Source organism: Aristolochia californica, unplaced genomic scaffold (genome assembly GCF_029961685.1).
Source record: "Aristolochia californica isolate CCGP_79_NKW_82.1479 unplaced genomic scaffold, dmAriCali1.0.hap1 SCAF_11, whole genome shotgun sequence".
In the NCBI taxonomy this organism is placed as follows: domain Eukaryota; kingdom Viridiplantae; phylum Streptophyta; class Magnoliopsida; order Piperales; family Aristolochiaceae; genus Aristolochia; species Aristolochia californica.
Window position 1 is genome coordinate 5,077,779 of NW_027181782.1, and position 18,037 is coordinate 5,095,815.

An 18,037-nucleotide genomic window follows, 5' to 3' on the forward strand; every position below is an offset into this window, starting at 1 on the left:
AGGGCCTCCGTGGCGTCACTGGGACCCTTGTTTTGAAATTATGGAAATTGTCAGCCTCTTTGATTGCTTTTAGTCTCACATCCTGAGATCAGCTAATTCTGTGGCCGATGTTTTGGCCAAGGAGGGAGCCTCCTTGCAATCTCTTGTTGTTAAGAGATAGCTCCCCCTTTTTTGTTTCCTTTGGCTCTCTCTCTTAATAAAATCACCTTTCATAAAAAAAATAATTATAAAGCTTCTCATTTTTTGGAGCTCCTTGACCAGATTGGAAGTGAGAGGGTTGATTCTTAGCATAAAAAAGCATTGTGACATTCTCTTATTAGGTTTAATGTTTCAAAGCTGATAAGGTCAGATTTTGGCTATATGAACAGATTAGGACTCTCCTTTATCTATAGCCTTCTTTAGCTATTTAATGTCGTTAGGGACCATCAAGTTTGGGTATTTGATTCTTTTGTAGAGGGTGCTGGGATTCTAGCTCTTTGAAGGAGTTTAAGGGATGATGAAGCTGTTGAGGAAGGGCATTTTCTTGTCTTCTGCTTAGCCTTCAAATAAATTCGGTTAGATATGGATCAGCCAGATAGTTCTGTCCATTCAAGTTTTCTGTGGTGATCACAATAGTATCCTTGCCATCTAAATTACCAGACTGTGGTGTAATTACTTTGCCTGAATCACCCATCACCTGCTATTAGTAAACACAAAAAAATATTACAAATAACAAGTAGGAATACACTACCACGACATCCAGCACCAAAAAACCACTAAAAAGACCTGTTCATGCTGCACAGATGAAGTGGCCCTACACAGCACAGAAAATTAGGGCACCTATTGATATTATCACACTGTTACCAATCACTAATTTAAGAAAATAAGCTCAAGAGGAAGTCAATTAGGGCTGACATCAGCTTTGAGGATAATGATGCTGTCAGTCTGCAAGTCTAGAAGACTTGTGTAGGCACAATATTGAGGGAGAAGTACCCAAACAACCTTTAGGGGCACAAAAACTTTATGTAGCTTTTCGATTGACAGCATAAGCCATTAACCCTAGGGTTAATGGGCAAAGAAAGGGAAAATAGTCTAACCTTTTAACTTCATTCAGTAGCAATTCTGGAAAATTTCCCCTTCATGGAGAGTTTGCAGGCTCGAGGAGAGGAAGGATCTTGTTGAAAACTCACAACAAGCTGATAGTATGCTCTGATACCATGTAAAATATAGAAATTAAGTAGAATTAGAGGAAAGAGAAGGGAAAATAGAAGAAATTGAGAAGGCTGCATTGCATAGACCCTATAATCACTGATAACTCTTTAATTACACCTCAGAATGAAACAAAAAATTAATATATGACTCTTGCATAAAAATAAGCTCTCTGCTATCCTATGAGGGACATACGACAATAGTATGTAACCAAAAGACCCTTTTATAGATATTTCAACAGTTTTCTCTCAAGAGGCTCATTCAGAATGAGCCTCCTACCTAGCTTGTTATGTTTGATTTCTTTCTTGTGCTACTGAAATGAAATATCACCTTTCTCAAAAAAGAACTGGCTCATTAACAAAAAAGACAAAACATATGATCTCTCTATTTGACCGTGGTGTCCTCCTGTTATTATTGAGGCATACATTCCAAAAAATGTTAAGTTGAAGATTCTATTTCATGAGTTTGTTCCACTATTAAAATAAGATCACTACTGTTACCTTTTGTCAAACTTAAAAATGGTGATATTCTTATAAAACTTATTTAGATCTCGTTTGGTAAGCTCTAGATTCCAAAAATGAAGGCATATGTCAGCGACACTGAAGATCTGAAGCAGGATCTTTCATACCAAGAGACATGGGACGATATGATTATTAATGTAAGTATAATGTAATTGTTTTGTTTGCAATCTTTTAAGAATTTGAATGGTTTAGGGGATACATCTCTTTGTTTTGTGTCTGTGTTTCATGAGGTATTAATTATATTTTTATACCATTTTGTTTAAAATGACTTTTATGTTTCCTTCATCCTCGTACTCTTCATAATATTTGTTTTTACTCTCTTTATAAAATGAAAATTGATCTATTGTGCACTGTTTGTTCCATAATAGTGCAGAGGTCGACCTTTCTTGATATTCTTCTTCCCGAGTAATTACTATACTCATTTTGCCATTTAAATAATCTTTGTTACTTTACTCATTAGATGGTTAATTATCGTACTTTTTTTTTGAATGGCAAAGAATTCATCAAAAGAAGCTAAAAGGCAAGGGAGGGACCCTTTACAAACAAAAAGAGAAAAGAAGAAAAATGGATCAAATTCAAAGATACAATGAAAACGAAATTATAAATATACAATGAGTTAATTAGGAGGGCTCAAAAGGGATAGCAAGGTATTGATGGTTGATGCCCTCCTTAGCATGTGAATCTGCAAAAGAATTTACCGAGCACAGCACATGATTCCAAATAACATTGAGAGAGGCCATCGGCTCCTTAGTGTGAAGGAAGAACTATTAAATCTCCAAGGACACACCCCCAGCTACCACCCACCAACACTCACTCCATCTTTACTCTAGAAAAAGCCACACCCCCATTGTTCCCACATTTGGAGGTCGCCACATGTCCCTTGGATATGCCTTCCCTTCCTTTAAATTCAACCCCCCACTGCTCCCTTACGCTGAATTAGGGACAAGTGAGCAAGCTCCTCAAGGCCGCCACCAAAACCACTTCCCACCCCTCATAGTCACATACCAATGATGGAATAGAAGTTAGCCTTGACAACTGCTTCAGGGGGAGCCCAATGCTCAAACCCGCTTCCCTCGGGATCCAGAGACGGGTCTATTCGTTTTCCCGAAACCGGGTGAAAGATCCCATTGTTTTGTTGAGGCGCTTCAGTTCGAGCAGCATAAGTTCGACCCAGAAACTTGGGCTTAGATTGTGGAATTAGCCAAAGTGATGGGCACTGTCTTCATAGGGCCTCTTCTGGGGGACAACCACCCCTCTGAAAAGTCGAAGAAAAAAATAAATGATCAATGATTGTGCTCTCGTGAAATTGGCTCGTTGCGGCGCCATGCGTCTATTCGAAACCTCCTTGCCTTTACTAAATCAAGCATTGTTGTGCTTCAAGAGACTAAGGTGGTTTCTCTTCCCCTCGGCTTTGTTCGTTATATTTGGCCTCTGAAGGAGCCCGATTAGATTACTGTGACGTTGTTGGCTTGGTGGGAGGCATTCTTCTTATTTTGGACACTAGTGCTATTGAGGTGATTGATAGCTTTCGGGGAAGCTACTCTCTTGGCGTTATGTTGCGGGACAAGTGCTCGGTTTGGTGTCTTTTGGGGGTCTATGGGCCTGCTAGACATAGCGACCTCTTCTGGGACAACCTCCTGTCGGTTTGTCAGAGATGGCATGTTCCTTTGTTGCTTGCTGGAGACTTCAATGTGACTCTATTTTGCCATGAGAAGTCTCTGCCGTCTAGGAGGATCACTACCTCCATGAGGCTCTTTGCCGACTTCATTGGATGTTGGGATCTTGATGAAATTGTTTTGTCTGGAAAAACCTTCACTTGGTCCAATGGTAGGCAACCCCCTGTTTTGTTGAAGCTTGACAGATTGCTCTCCAACGAGGATTGGCTACGGCTCTATAACAATGCAACCGACAAAGTCCTTAGCCGTGCAGTTTCGGATCACTGGCCGATCATGATGGATACTCACTTCGGTAGTTGGCCCCCCCACCATTCCTATTCAACAATGCTTGGATTAATGACCCCACCTTTGATTCTTTTGTCCAATCCTTTTTGAAGAAGATAGATGCTATCGGCCCGAGTGGGTGGTCCCTCTCGGTGAAAGTCAAGCTGCTAAAACCCCTTTTGCACTCTTGGGCCCTAGAGTGCCAGTCACCCGTTCTGCGGAGAAAGCCTTTGCCCTTGCTCTGGTGGCTACCATTGACATTGATGAGGAGTCAAGAAGCTTGACCTCTGCTGAATCGGCTCAATGCTATGCCCTCTAGGGGCAATTGCAAGCCTTTGCTCATTGCGATCTTGTTCATTGGAAGCAGTGGGTCCAATTCAAGTGGCTATCAGAGGGAGATGCAAACACTTAAGTTTTTTCATGTTGTTGCCATTGCCAAGAGAAGAGCCAACCGTATTACCTCGCTCTGTGTCAATGGTGAGGTTACATTGGACAAATCCCTTATTTCTAACACTTTGGTGAGTTTTTTTGCAGATCTTTACACATAATGCCACTCAGTTTGACCCTTCTTTCGATGGGTCAATCTTATGGCTATCCCTACTGGAGCCACCAATCTTGTTGAGCTCCCCTTCTCTAACCGAGAAATTGAGAAAGCAGCTATGGGGCTCCCTTTGGACTGTGCTCCAGGCCCGGATGACTTCAATGGAGAATTTTATCGTCACTCTTGGCCCTTCATTGGTGAAGACATAGCCCATACGGTGCACTCATTCTACCATCGTGGCATAGCTTACAAGAGTATAGGGGTTTCTTTCATCACCCTTATTCCCAAAAAAGACGGCGTAGAGCTTTCTTCGGACTTTCGGCCTATTAGCCTCACCACTAGCACTTATAAGGTGATTGCCCGTTTCCTTACCAACCGTCTCTGAGTTGTACCTCCGGTTGCCATCCATTAGGGGCAGAGTGCTTTCATTAAAGGGAAGATCATTCTGGATTTAGCTATGGTTTGTCATGGGCTCCTTCATCACTTCAAGACTTTGGAGCTCCCCAAGTTTGCTCTCAAGCTAGATTTTGAGAAGGCATTCGACATAGTTAATTGGAAGCTTTTAGATATTCTTCTGGAAATAATGGGATTCAATGTCAAATGGAGGTTTTGGATTTAAAGTTGCATCTTCTCTACCAATTATTCGGTACTTCTGAATGGAACAGTGTGTGGCTATTTTAAAGGAACTCGAGGCATCCGTTAGGAGGACCCCCTGTCCCCTTTACTTTTCAATGTAGTGGTAGAATATCTTTCCTCCTTGATTTATTCGGCCAAGGGTTTAGGGTGGCGCCTCCCCACGACGGATTCTAAGGTATTTGATATTCTGATTCTTCATTTTGCAGATGACACCATTTGCTTCAGTGTGGGCACCATGGATCAAATCAAGAAGCTGAGAGGTGTTCTTGGTCTATTTGAATTGGCTTTGAATAAAAATATAAATTGGAGGAAAACCACTCTTCTGGGATGCTATATTGATGGTGCAGTGCTTAGAGTTATGGCTGATTTCTTGGGGTGCACTCTGGAGAACACGCCAGCTACATACTTGGATCTTCCTCTTTTTGATTCTCGGCCCACAATTGCACTTTAGTCCCCCCTTATTGAGAAGTTCGAGAAGAGACTTGCCACTTGGCGGGCAAGCTCCTATCCATAGCTGGTCGACTTACTCTATTAAAGTCATGCTTGGTTGGGCTGTTCAATTACCTCCTGTCTTTTATTCAATGTCTGGCCTCAGTGTGTTCAAAGATTGATGCTATCCGCCATCGCTTTCTATGGAGAGGTTCAGAAGACATTCAAATATCACTTGGTTAGTTGGAAGGAGATTTGTCAACCTTGGGCTAGGGGTGGTCTGGGTATCCGACCTACAAAGGATATGAGCAATGCCCTCCTTCATAAGTGGATTTGGAATCTCAATGCTAATCATAGCAATTTGTGGAGGAATATGGTGAGATACTATCTTCAGATCCCTTGCCACTAGTGGAGAGAAGGCGGCTCTCCCTGCCACCTATCCCCGATTTGGAAATTCGTTTACAAGCTGCTTCCAACCTTCAAGGCCGCAACCTCCTTCTATCTTGGAAATGGGAAGACTCTTCTCTTCTTGGCCGATGAGTGGTGCGGTTTCTAACCCCTTTCTGAGGAGTACTTGAGGCTTTCCAGGATTGCTATGAACTTATCGTGTTCAGTGGCAGAATCATGGAGTAATCGGTCTTGGAGTCTTTTCTTTTGTTGGGGTTGAATGACGATGAAGCTATAGCCTTCTTCTCGCTTCTATCCAGTCTCAGTAGTACCACCATTCGAGATTGAGTGCAAGATAAATTGATTTGGGAGCCTAGCATCAATGGTATCTTCACAGTAGCCTCAACCTATTCTCACATCAAGGAGGATGACCCCAACTTGTCTGAGCACAATGCGAATCTCGCCTAGAGATTCTTTGCGTCTAGCAAGATAAAATTCTGCATATGGACAACCATCAGGGAGCAAATCCTCACTGCAGACAACCTCCACAAGAGGGGCTTTACCGCCCCTAATAGTACCTGCCCTCTCTGTGGCCCTTGTGAGGAGTCAGTCCAGCATATTCTCTTGCACTGCGGCTTCTCTTGGAGAGTTTGAATGGCAATCTTCCAGAAAATTGGCATTCAAGTGGGCCTTCATCAAGATCTATTTGGCACTTTCCAGATGATGTTGGGGTCTGTTCTGCCTAGAATTGGCAAGTTTCTTCTCTCTACATGCCTTGCTCACGTCCTGTGGTGTATTTGGCTCAAGTACAATAACCGAAGATTCAATTCTAAGTTCAGCAACCTGGATAATACGGTCTCTTGCACCGTGGGTAGGAAGGAATTTGCCCCCCAGGCCGGTGTTTCCCTTCGCTGGAATTGGTGTCTTCTAGCCTATATGATGGGCCCATTGATTGAGGGGGACTCCAAAGTTGTCATTAGTTGGTGCTCCAGTTCGGCCTTCCCCCCTTGGTGGCATTAGCTAATTATTTCCTCTATTGCAGATATTATAATTTCAATTACTTGTGCATGGAATCATTTTCCTAGATCAGCCAATTCCTTGGCTGATAGGTTAGCTAAATTTGGAACATCCCAACAAGCTCTCATTGTTTGGGATGGTTCCCCCTTATAATCTTGCTCTTTTGTGACTTTTAATATTACTCAGCACTATTTCCAAAAAAAAAAAAAAAAAAAAAATCTCTGAGGAGACTCAGGGTGACCTTGGCCCTAGTACACCGCTACTTGAGAACCATCTTCAATGATAAATGGCTGGGAAAAGATTCATGGTAGAGTTGGATACCTTTGAAGGCAGCCAACACTTCTGCCTTTGTGGAGTCTGCTGTACCAATAGGACACATAAAAGAGTATATATCACCCTCATTGTCTCTAATGACGCCCCGTATTCCACTAGGCCCTGGATTGCCTGTACTATTTCCGTGAAAATTGAGCATAAGATGTCCCACCGGGGGACCTGTACATTCCGTAATGGGGTTAAGCCTCTGGCGACAGCAAACAGCCAAGCTTTTTCCAATTCTGCCTTAGGATGGCACTGGTGTAGTTTTTAAAGTCATCATTGAGCTTCATTTAAAAAAAAAGTCATCATTGAGCTGGGTCCATGTCTGGGCAAAATGTATTGCCTTTTCAATAACTGCCTCAGTCGAAGAGACCTTATAATTGAACACACTCTTGTTGCACTCCAGCCAACTACTCCCAAGTAACAACCACCCCAACAATCTTCCATAAGGATTTACCCAGTCTTGGAAGCGGTAAGGCGACAAACTCAGATGGCCAGCCATCAAGACTGCCTGGGAGGCAGATGAATAGTCCAAATTTCATAATAAAGGACCTCTATTTCAAAAAATTAACAATAAAGTACCTTCAAAACTCAGCTGCAAAATTCAATGATTACCGAGCCAATGATTCAAGAATTCTCAACAGCATTACAGAATCTGCAGCTGGTAATATTTTTCTGGAAGCTTATTTGAATAAGCTGCTCACTGATTAAAATTCTACCCTTAATGACTGTCCATAAGAATGCTTTCACCTGTCGGAGCCAATAAAGCTCCTGGCCTGTGAGGGGTTTTAGAAATGCTTTGGCAGGTCCCCAAAAGGCTGCCATTGGCTGAAGAGGTGGTGAGCATATCAGAAGACTCCAATCCCCAGAACCGCTTTCATGGCCACAACCTCTAAAGAAGATCAGAGAGCCCCTTTGAGAGAGACCACCATTATTTGTACCAAAATGAATGTTTTAATTTCTCTGGCTAGAAGACCAGAAGTAAATTACCGAGCCTTTGGATGTGCTGCTAGCACTGAAGATTGATGGGAACTCAGTGGCTAGGTGCCTGGCCCCAATCCACATATATTCCTGGAACTTGACAAGATTGCCAGAGTGGACACCAAATTTTTATGCATTTTAAAAGTATCAGGCCGAGCACAAATCCCATTCCATAGTGCAATGCATTGCGAGGGGCCGAGTCCAAGGGATATCAAGTTAAAGGATGTAAGTTATATTTTGTGCAAATAATCTTTCTCCATGAAGCATCTTTTTCAATGCTAAATCTCTTGAACCATTCTGTAAGAAGGAGCTGAAGTCGACGAATACTAGGCCCACCCAAACTTTTAGGAACTCAAACTTCCTCCCAATTGACTGGCTGATGCCTTGGTCTCCATAGAACTACACCTCAAGGAACTTTCTTTCCATGACCTCCAACCTAGAAGCAATTGAAACTGGACAGGGAAGAAGGGAAAGAAAGTAATTTGGTGAACCAGCCAATATTGATTTAATAAGAGTAATAAGACTCCCGTTTCAAAAAGAGTAATAAGACTCCCAAAAGAAAGAAACTTTCCTTTCCAAATAGATGGCCTCCTTTCAAATATTTCTATCACCAGGTCTCAAGAGATTTGAGGTCCCTTCTCGGTGAATGGGAAGGCCAAGGTAGGTTGTAGAAAGGGCATAAAGCCTACAGCCAAGAATTGAAGCTATGGAGTGATATTATCATGTTCCATGTTGATCCCAATGATTGAATTTTTGTGCCAATCAGCTCTTTGATCAGAGATGATTTCGTAGGTAGCTAGGAGGGCTTTAACATTGAGAATCTTATCTATACTACCATCTCAAAAACATATGGTGTTGTCTGTGAATTGCAAGCTGAGAGTGCTCAGGCAAGAGCTGGGCGAGAGTCAGGAAGCCATCCCTTTTCATGGGCAAAACTGAAAACACTGTTCAACTATCATACATGTAATCAGCCGAATGATGTCATAATTTGCAATAGGAAAAAAAAATATTTTCACATCAAGGACCTTCCAAAGATAGCATTTCCCGAGAACCTTCCGATGACAGCATTGGTGATGCAGATCTGTGGAAACTAGTGGAAAATGTGATGAGATAACATGGAAATCATGAAGAAGTGCGTTGCAGCCTGAGAAAGTCTTTGGGAGAGAGAGAATACAGTCTCCAGCTTCAGATCTGGCACACCTTATTTGAGCTTGGAAGTTGTAAGAACAGTAGATAAGGAGGCTTGAGAAAGAAGAGAATGAAGTGACACAGAGAGAAGAAAAGAAAAGTGATTAGATGCAGAATAGGGAGGTCTCATTGGGGGTCAGAATTTGATCCTTGCTTCTTTTATTAGGTTCAGTGAAAAGAACAGCGCATGGACAAAACTGCCTTTGCCCTTAGAACAAATAGATTAACCCATAATCATGTGTGAAGACAGTAAATTATGTCCTGTGGAGACTGGAGATAAACTCCAGCACTACTGAAGGTAATCATAATAATTCCAATAAGTGGTGCCCCGAATTACAAGAAGGGAATACTGATGTGGTTGTGAAGTAAGATTTTAGTGTCTTTATGAGTTGTTAAATCAAGCTCTTTCAAACCTCTATCTCTTTCATGAATTGACTGACTTTTTTTAAATATTTAAAATGAAAGAAAATCCATATTTTTTAAAGCAAATTATGAAGTCTGCTGCCGGATAACTATTTTTTGACTTCTAAGGACAGTTTTTGGCAGAGTCTCTGGATGTGATTCAAGATACTGAATGGGTGATTTCATTGGGAAATGCTTTTACTGATCAGTATGGACTATATGTAGCTGATCATGAGCATACAGCTTTACTTCATAGGTAATCCTTTTCTTATTGCTTGCTCTTCAAATGGATAATTGAATGCCCTAACAGTCTTTTTTTCCAGAAAAGACAGCAGTACAGGTGGTCCAATTCATTTAGGCTAATCAGATTTTTGCGGTCATAGTATTTTGACCCATTACTCACTTATGACTGGCACCATGTGGCTGGAATATTCTATACCAACAAGCTGATCTATGTTTGATGACCTTTTTTATTTTTATTTTTTACGAAGAACTATATTTTTCTGCATGTGGTGGTTAGTTGGTCCCTATAGGTCCAACATGCATTTGAGAGGTTCTCCCCTTTGTTGATGCAGATGCTTGGGGATGCTGCTCCAAAAGGTAGATATCCGAGTTTATGTTCATGAGAAGATAGACTTTATGTACAAACAGGCAAATGTATCTGTCCCTTCCAACAGGCTAGGCCTCGCTAAAGGGATTGGATTGGTAGGTCTTCTATTGTATTTACACTTTCCACTTCCCCTAGGTGATGTACACATGCCATGTTAAAACTTCATATTTCTTGTATGTTTTTTGCAAGGTTGCAGCTTCTCATTTGGATACTGTCCTGGAGATGCTTAAGAAAATTCTTGACAATGTTGGACGTCATAGGTTTCAAAGGTATGTCATAAATATAAAATGAATCAAGCATTCCTTTTTCCTTTTCTCTCTGCTTATTGGTTATGTTGGCATACATAAATGTAATTGCCATCCGTATCTTTTGTGATGTATGTTACTTGATGCTAGAAGATAGTTTGATTAGTGATTAAAATCATAAATTACATCATCAATGACACTGGGAGGAGTTTTATTTGGGCACTGCAATACCATTTCCACTTGGATAAATAATATTACAAGAAATTGGTGGAGCCGTGTAATGCTATTTTTTGATTGGTGAAACGGCTATTTCCATCATGCACTTCATATATACTGACTGTAAAGGGTTCTGAGCAGGATAATGTTTATACAAGACGTACTCAAAAACTTTTTTTTTTTTTTTTTTAAATGATCACTCAAAAACTCTACTGAAGCTTATATATAATTACAGTCATTTTTTTGCTTCAATCGAGTTTTTCTCAAATATGATTTTTCTTTGTCTTTAATACTTATCATGGTATCCCTTTTTTTCAGATAAAAAGTAATAATGCTGATTTTTATTAAGGCAAAAACTCAAGAGAGCATATTACATGGGAGGGAAGCCTTCCCAAACAATCAGAGATTGCTGGAAGGTTCCGAATTTTGCCAATTTATCAGCCAAAGAGTTGGCTGATCTAGGAATGAGATTACAATTACAATGCGTAGAAGATACAATGTTAGCAATACTATCAGTGATGGGCCAGTGGCGCCAAGGGGGGAGGCTGTCCTTGGAACACCAACTATTAACCGTCTTCGAGTCGCCTTCAATGATTAACTTGCCATGGAGACGATCCCTTTAGATTTGGAGGCCGAACAACAGAGCACTAACTTCAACAGTATTAGAATCAGCAATGCCCACCAGACTAGCATAAAAAAGAATAGGGTCTCCATTGTGACCTTTGAACACACCATCTGCTTCTACTGGACCAGGACATCCAATAGCACTACCATCAAAATTCAGTTTTATGCAGTGGCAAGGGGGAGGATCCTAGATAGCCATTCTTGGAGCTCTTCTGGGGCCAGACATGTGAGCGATCAAATTCCAATTTTCCCAAAGGGAAAACCCACGATAGAGTGGCAAAATCCTTCTTTGTATGAAGCCAGCTCAAGATGAGGCCGATGACATGAGAAGCTGTGTTGTCTGGGGTGCTAGCTTTGGAGTTGAATCTCCGGTTGTTCCACTCGAGCCAAATGCACCATGGAACAGGCGCAAAACAGGCCGAAAAAATTAACTTGTCCAGCCGAGGAAGGAGAATCCCTCGAACCATCTCAAAGGTGCCAAAGAGGTCCTGATGTAGCCCCAGTTGGAGCCCAATTTTCTGAAAGATCTTCATCCAAACTTGCCACGAAAATCCACAGTGTAAGAGGACATGCTGGACTGTCGCACTCACTGCAAAGGGGACAAGAAAGATCGGGGGCAGTGAAGCCTCTTCTATGAAGGTTGTCTGAAGTAAGAATCTGTTCTCTGATGACTGACCACACGAAGAATTTGATTTTGCTTGGCGTTGAGAGTTTCCAAGCCAGATTCGCCTTGTGCTCATGAGTACTGTAGTCTTGCTTTCTGATATGAGAGTAAGCCGAAGTGACAGTGAATCGGCCATTATTATTGGGCTTCCAAATCAACTTATCAACTGAGTGCTCCCAGATAATAGTACTGCTGAGTTTAGTAAGGAGAGAGCAAAAAGCCAACGATTCCTCATCATTTAATCCCCGACGGAATGGGAGACTCCACGAGTGATCACTCCATGAATCAGCCACAGAGCAAGAGAGGTTGCTTGCCACCCTATGCAGCCCCGGGAAGTCCTCCGAGAGAGATCGGGGGCCACACCATTCGTCCGATAGAAGAGAAAGGTCATTCCATTGCCTGTGTGAAACGAGGTAGCATCTTTGAATACTGGAAGGAGCTTGAAAACTGATTTCCATATCGGGGAAAGGAGGCGAGCAACGCCACCCTCTCCCCCATGCACCCGAAAACTGAAGGTAGAATTTCATCATATTCTTCCATAAACTGTTATGCTTATTGTTGAATTTCCAAATCCATTTGAGCATAAACTTTATTCATTTCTCTTGTAGGCCGGATGCCCAATCCTTCCCTACTAAGAGGCATGCAAATATCCTTCCAACAGACAAGATGGTATCTAAAGGTATCTTCTGAACCTCTCCATAGAAATTGTTGACGGAGGGCATCAATTTTGGACCAAACGGAGGCCGGACCGTGTATGAATGATAACAAATAATTTGGCAGCCCCACCAAATAAGACTTGAGAGTGAGACGCACCGCTGTTGATAAGAGTTTACCCCTTCAAGTGGCTAGCCTCTTTTCAAATTTCTCAATGAGGGGGGGGACCATAGTGACGCCGAAGGTCAAAAATCAAAAAGTGGGAGCCTAAGATATGTAGCTGGCATATTTCCCACAGAGCATCCCAGATAGTCCCCCATATCTCGAAGCCCAGGTAGATCATTGTGATAGCCAAGGACTGGTTTTTCCCCAGTTTATGTTCTGACCGGAAGCCAATTCAAATAATCCCAGCACGACACAATTTTCTTATATGATCCATAGTACCAACCCAAAAGAAAATAGTATCATCCGCAAGTTGGAGAATCAGAATATCAAAGGTTGTGCAATCGGTCATGGGGAGGAGCCATCCCAGGTTTTTGGCCGAGGAGATCAAGGAGGATAGGTATTCTGCCACCACGTTGAAGAGCAGGGGGGAGGGGGTCTCCCTGTTTGATTCCCGTGGTTCCCTTAAAATACCCACAAATTGTTCCGTTGAGAAGGACAGAGTAGCTTGCAGAGGAGATGCAACTTTGGATCCAGAAGCGCCATTTTTCTCCGAATCCCATCTTCCCTAGGAGGGTGTCCAGAAACTTCCAGTTAACTTTGTCAAATGCCTTTTCGAAGTCAAGCTTGAGGATGAATCTGGGGAGCTTTCGGATCTTGAAATGATGACTAAGTTCATGACATGCCATGGCTAAATCAAGATTGTTTCTTCCCTTAATAAAAGCACTCTGGCCATGGTGAATGGCAATAGGGAGGATTGCCCTGAGACGACTAGCAAGGAGGCACACAATCACCTTATATGCACTGGTAGTGAGACTGATCGGCCGAAAGTTGGATGGGAGCTTTGCCCCATCTTTTTTAGGGATGAGGGAGATGAAAGTGGCTCTGATACTGGCTCATTGAGGGGGAAGCCAATACTAAATTCTTCCATGCAGTCGCTTCTGCTCGGAGAAAAGCCAACCGCATCACCACGCTCAGCGTCAATGGTGAGAGTACCTCAGATCATTCCCTTATTTCAGACTCACTAGTGAGCTTTTTTGCAGAATTATACCCTGATGGCCAGCTAGTTTGCCCTTTTTTTGGAAGGGTTCATCTCCAGGCTATTCCTTCGGCCATAGCTAGACTCATTGGGCTCTCTTTCTCCAGTAAGGAAATTGAAAAAACAGCATTGGGTCTTCCTTTGGATCGTGCTCCGGGGCCGGATGGCTTCAATAGGGAATTCTATCGCCGATGTTGGCCCTTCATCAGAGACGATATTGCCTGCATGGTCCACTCGTTCTATCAGCATGACATCAGATATAGGAGCAGCAGAGCGTCGTTTATTGCCCTCATCCCTACAAAAGAAGGGGCAGATCAGCCTCACCACTAGTGCCTACATGGTGCTTGTGCGCCTCCTTGCCAATCGCCTCAGGGCGATTCTCCCTATTGCCATTCCTCATGGCCAGAGTGCTTTTATCAAGGGAAGAAATATATTAGACTTGGCCATGGCATGTCACTAGCTCATCCACCATTTTAAGGCTTTAAAGCTTCCCAGATTCATCCTTAAGCTTGATTTTGAGAAAGCCTTTGATAGAGTTAACTGGAAGCTTTTGGACACTCTCTTGGGAAAGATGGGATTCGGGAAAAAATGGCGCTTCTGGATTCAAAGTTACATCTCCTTTACAAGCTACTCCGTTCTTTTGAATGGAATGGCCTGCTGTTATTTTAAGGGATCCAGGGGGATCAGACAAGGAGACCCCCTTTCCCCTTTGCTCTTCAATGTGGTAGTGGAATACCTATCATCTTTGATCTATTCGGCCAAAAATTTGGGTTGGCTCCTCCCCACGACGGATTGTGCAGCCTTTGACGTGCCGATCCTTCAGTTTGCAAACTATACAATTTGCTTTGGGGTTGGTACGATGGATCAGATCCGAAAATTGCGTGCTGTATTGGGACTATTTGAACTGGCTTCTGGTCAGAATATTAACTGGAAGAAAACCACCCTCCTAGGCTATCATATCGATTCACCGGTGCTTCAAGGTATGGCCGACTATTTGGGGTGCTTAAGTGGGAAGTTTGCCAACTACATATCTTGGACTACCACTCTTTGACTATCAGCCTTCGGCGACGCTCTGGTCCCTCATTGAGAAATTTGAGAAGAGGCTAGCTACTTGGAGGGGCAAGGTTTTATCTACTGCTGGACGACTCACTCTCCTCAAGTCTTGTTTGGCAGGATTGCCAAACTATTTACTATCATTCATGCACTGTCCAGCCTCCGTTTGCAACAGGATTGACGCCATCCGTCGGTGTTTCCTCTGGAGAGGATCAGAGGACACCTTCATATATCATTTGGTGAGTTGGAAGGATATTTGCATGCCCCGCAATCGGGGTGGTTTAGGGCATTCGGCCTACGAAGAAGATGAACAATGCCCTTTTGCTCAAATGGATCTGGAACTTCAACATCAAGCATAACAACCTATGGGGCGATATGGTCAGATTCTATCTTCAACCTTCGGGTGCCTGGTGGAGGGAGGATGGCGCTACTCGCCTCCTATCCCCGGTATGGAAAGCAATTCAAAAGCTCCTCCCAATATTCAAAGCTGTAACTTCCTTTCACATAGGCAATGAAAGGACCCTCCTCTTTTGGTCGGATGAATGGTGTGGCCCCCGCCCCCTCTCCGAGGATTTCCCGGGGCTCTCTAAAGTGGTGAGGGACCTCTCTTGCTCAGTGGCTGATTCTTGGAGAGATCGCTCATGGAGTCTCACATTTCGTCGGGGACTAAATGATGAGGAAACAACGGCTTTTTGCTCTCTCCTCTCCAGACTCAGCAGCACTACCATTCGTGAGCATGCAATTGATAAACTGATATGGCAGCCCAGCATTAATGGCCGATTCACAATTGCATCCGCCTACTCTCATATTAGAAAACAAGATTACAGCTTGCATGAGCACAAGACAAACTTGGCATGGAAGCTCTCAGCGCCTAGTAAAATCAAATTCTTCATGTGGACAACCATCAAGGAATAGATCCTCACGTCTGACAACCTCCATAAAAGAGGTTACACTGCCCCCGATCACACTTGTCCCCTTTGTGGTGTGTACGACGAGACAGTCCAACATGTTCTCTTACATCGTGACTTTTCTTTGCAAGTCTGGATGAAGATATTTCAGAAGATTGGTCTTCAAATGGGGCTGCATCAAGACCTTTTCGGAACCGTTGAGATGGTTATGGGGATATGCCTTCCTAAGTTGGGCAAGATAATTCTCTTGACATGCCTTGTGCATGTCACATGGTGTATATGGCTCGAGCGAAACAACCGGAGATTCAACTCCAAGGCTAGCAACCCGGATAATATAGCTTCTCAGGCAGTGGGCCTTATCTCAAGTTGGCTACATTCCAAGAAGGAGTTTGGTTCTCTGTCGGGCGTCTCCCTTCAAGAAAATTGGGGCTTGATTGCGCACATGGCGGGCCCCTATAGGAAACCGGTTATGGCCACCTGGGATCCTCCCCCTTACGACTGCACGAAACTCAATTTTGACGGCAGTGCTTTAGGTTGTCTTGGGCCGGCCTGAGCTAGTGGTGTTTTCAGAGACAGCAGTGGAGACCCTATTCTATCCTATGGAGGGTCGGTGGGTATTGCTGATTCAAATACTGTTGAAGTGAGTGCTCTTCTATTCGGCCTCCAAATCTTTAAAGAGCGGCTTCATGGCAAGCTGATTATCGAAGGCGATTCAAAGACTGTCATCAGCTGGTGTTCAAAAGATAGCTTCCCTCCTTGGCGCCACTGGCCAATCACTGATTGTATTGCTGACATTGTGTCATCCATTCATTGTTATTGGAACCTCGTTCCTAAATCAGCCAATTCTTTGGCTAGTAAATTGGCTAAATTCGGAACCTCCCAGTAATCTCTCATTATTTGGGAAGGCTTCCTCTCTTATAATCTACTCGTTTGAGCTCTCATAATAAAATTCAGCATCATTTAAAAAAAGAAAAAAAAAAGAAAGCGACTCTAATACTCCTATATCTGATGCCATGCTAATAAAAGGAGCGGGCCATGCTGGAAATGTCTTCTGTGATGAAGGGCCAACAATGACGATAAAATTCCCCGATGAATCCATCTGGGCCGGGAGCACGATCCAAAGGAAGACCAAGGGCTGCAATTTCAATTTCCCGCTTAGAGAAGGGGAGCTCGATGAGACTAGCTGCAGCTGATGGAATAACCTGAAGGTTAACCCTTTGGAAGAAGGGCCGGAATGGCTGGTGATCAGAGTATAAATCTGCAGAAAAATTCACCAGTGAGTCAGAAATAATGGCTTGATCCGAGGTGGTCTCACCGTTGACACTGAGCATGGCCATGCGGTTGGCCCTTCTTCGTGCAGAGGCGACTGCATGGAAGAATTTAGTACTAGCATCCCCATCGGAGAGCCATTTGAATCTTGGACGTTGCTTCCAGTGCACTAACTCGCTGTGGGTGAAGGACTGCAATTTTGCCCTTGAAGGGCATACCTCTGAGAGACTTCCGGAGAAGAGAGACCTCTGACTTCCTCCTCAGAGTCGAGAACGGCTATATGACCTCAGCAGCGGCTTCAACATCTTGAGATTGATTGGGAAGGCCCACCCTCTCGGTCCAGCAACGGTCATATTCTCCCTAAAGGATTGGAGAGATAGATCAAAAGAGGGGTCCGCCATCCAATTATTGTTGAATCTAAAAAGGGGGGTGGGGCTGCCATTTGACCAAGTGAAGGTCCAGCTTTGAGTGGACAGGGGGCTGCCTGCCATTTGACCAAGTGAAGGTCTTCCCAGATAGGGCAATCTCATCTAGGTCCCAACTGCCAATAAAATCAGCAAATAGTTGTGATTCTCCGGGACGGCAGGGATTTCTCGTGGCAGAAGCGAGTGACATTGAAGTCACCCACAAACATAAGAGGAATAGGTCACATCTGACAAGTCCTCAATAAATCTTCCCAAAATCGGTGGCGCTCATGGTGTCTGGTAGGGCCGTAGACACCAACTAGGCACCAAATGTTCCCCGAACCTTTGTCTCGCAACTTGATACCAAGGGAGTAAGAGCTACTGTAGTCTGGCTAAAATGGAGGTTCCTCTTTTGTGGGTGGTCCGACATTTTCAGTGACCATGGAAGGTAGTCTCCGAGAAGAGGAACATCGAGTCCTGTGACCAGAGCTCACGTGATTTCTCAATTTCCGAGGTAGCTCTCTGGAATTGAAGCTTGAAGTTGTGGATCGCTTCTACTGGGACACATATGAATGAAAGTTTTGATCCGTCGGCTGAGGAGATACGGATCACCGGACCTGATTTTCGGCGACTCTCTCGATGGT

The 18,037-nt window shown here is 43.5% G+C and overlaps 1 protein-coding gene across 3 annotated transcripts in view; it reads left to right on the forward strand.

The window, feature by feature from the left end:
* LOC137944269 (protein SHOOT GRAVITROPISM 6) overlaps positions 1-18,037 on the forward strand; it is a 107,473-nt gene that overhangs the window by 52,317 nt on the left and 37,119 nt on the right. For all 3 annotated transcript variants that reach the window (XM_068789899.1, XM_068789900.1, XM_068789901.1), the window contains 4 exons: positions 1,757-1,846; positions 9,680-9,801; positions 10,121-10,250; positions 10,345-10,424. In XM_068789899.1, the coding sequence (XP_068646000.1) occupies positions 1,757-1,846; positions 9,680-9,801; positions 10,121-10,250; positions 10,345-10,424 (422 nt within the window). The remainder of the gene's footprint in view (positions 1-1,756; positions 1,847-9,679; positions 9,802-10,120; positions 10,251-10,344; positions 10,425-18,037) is intronic.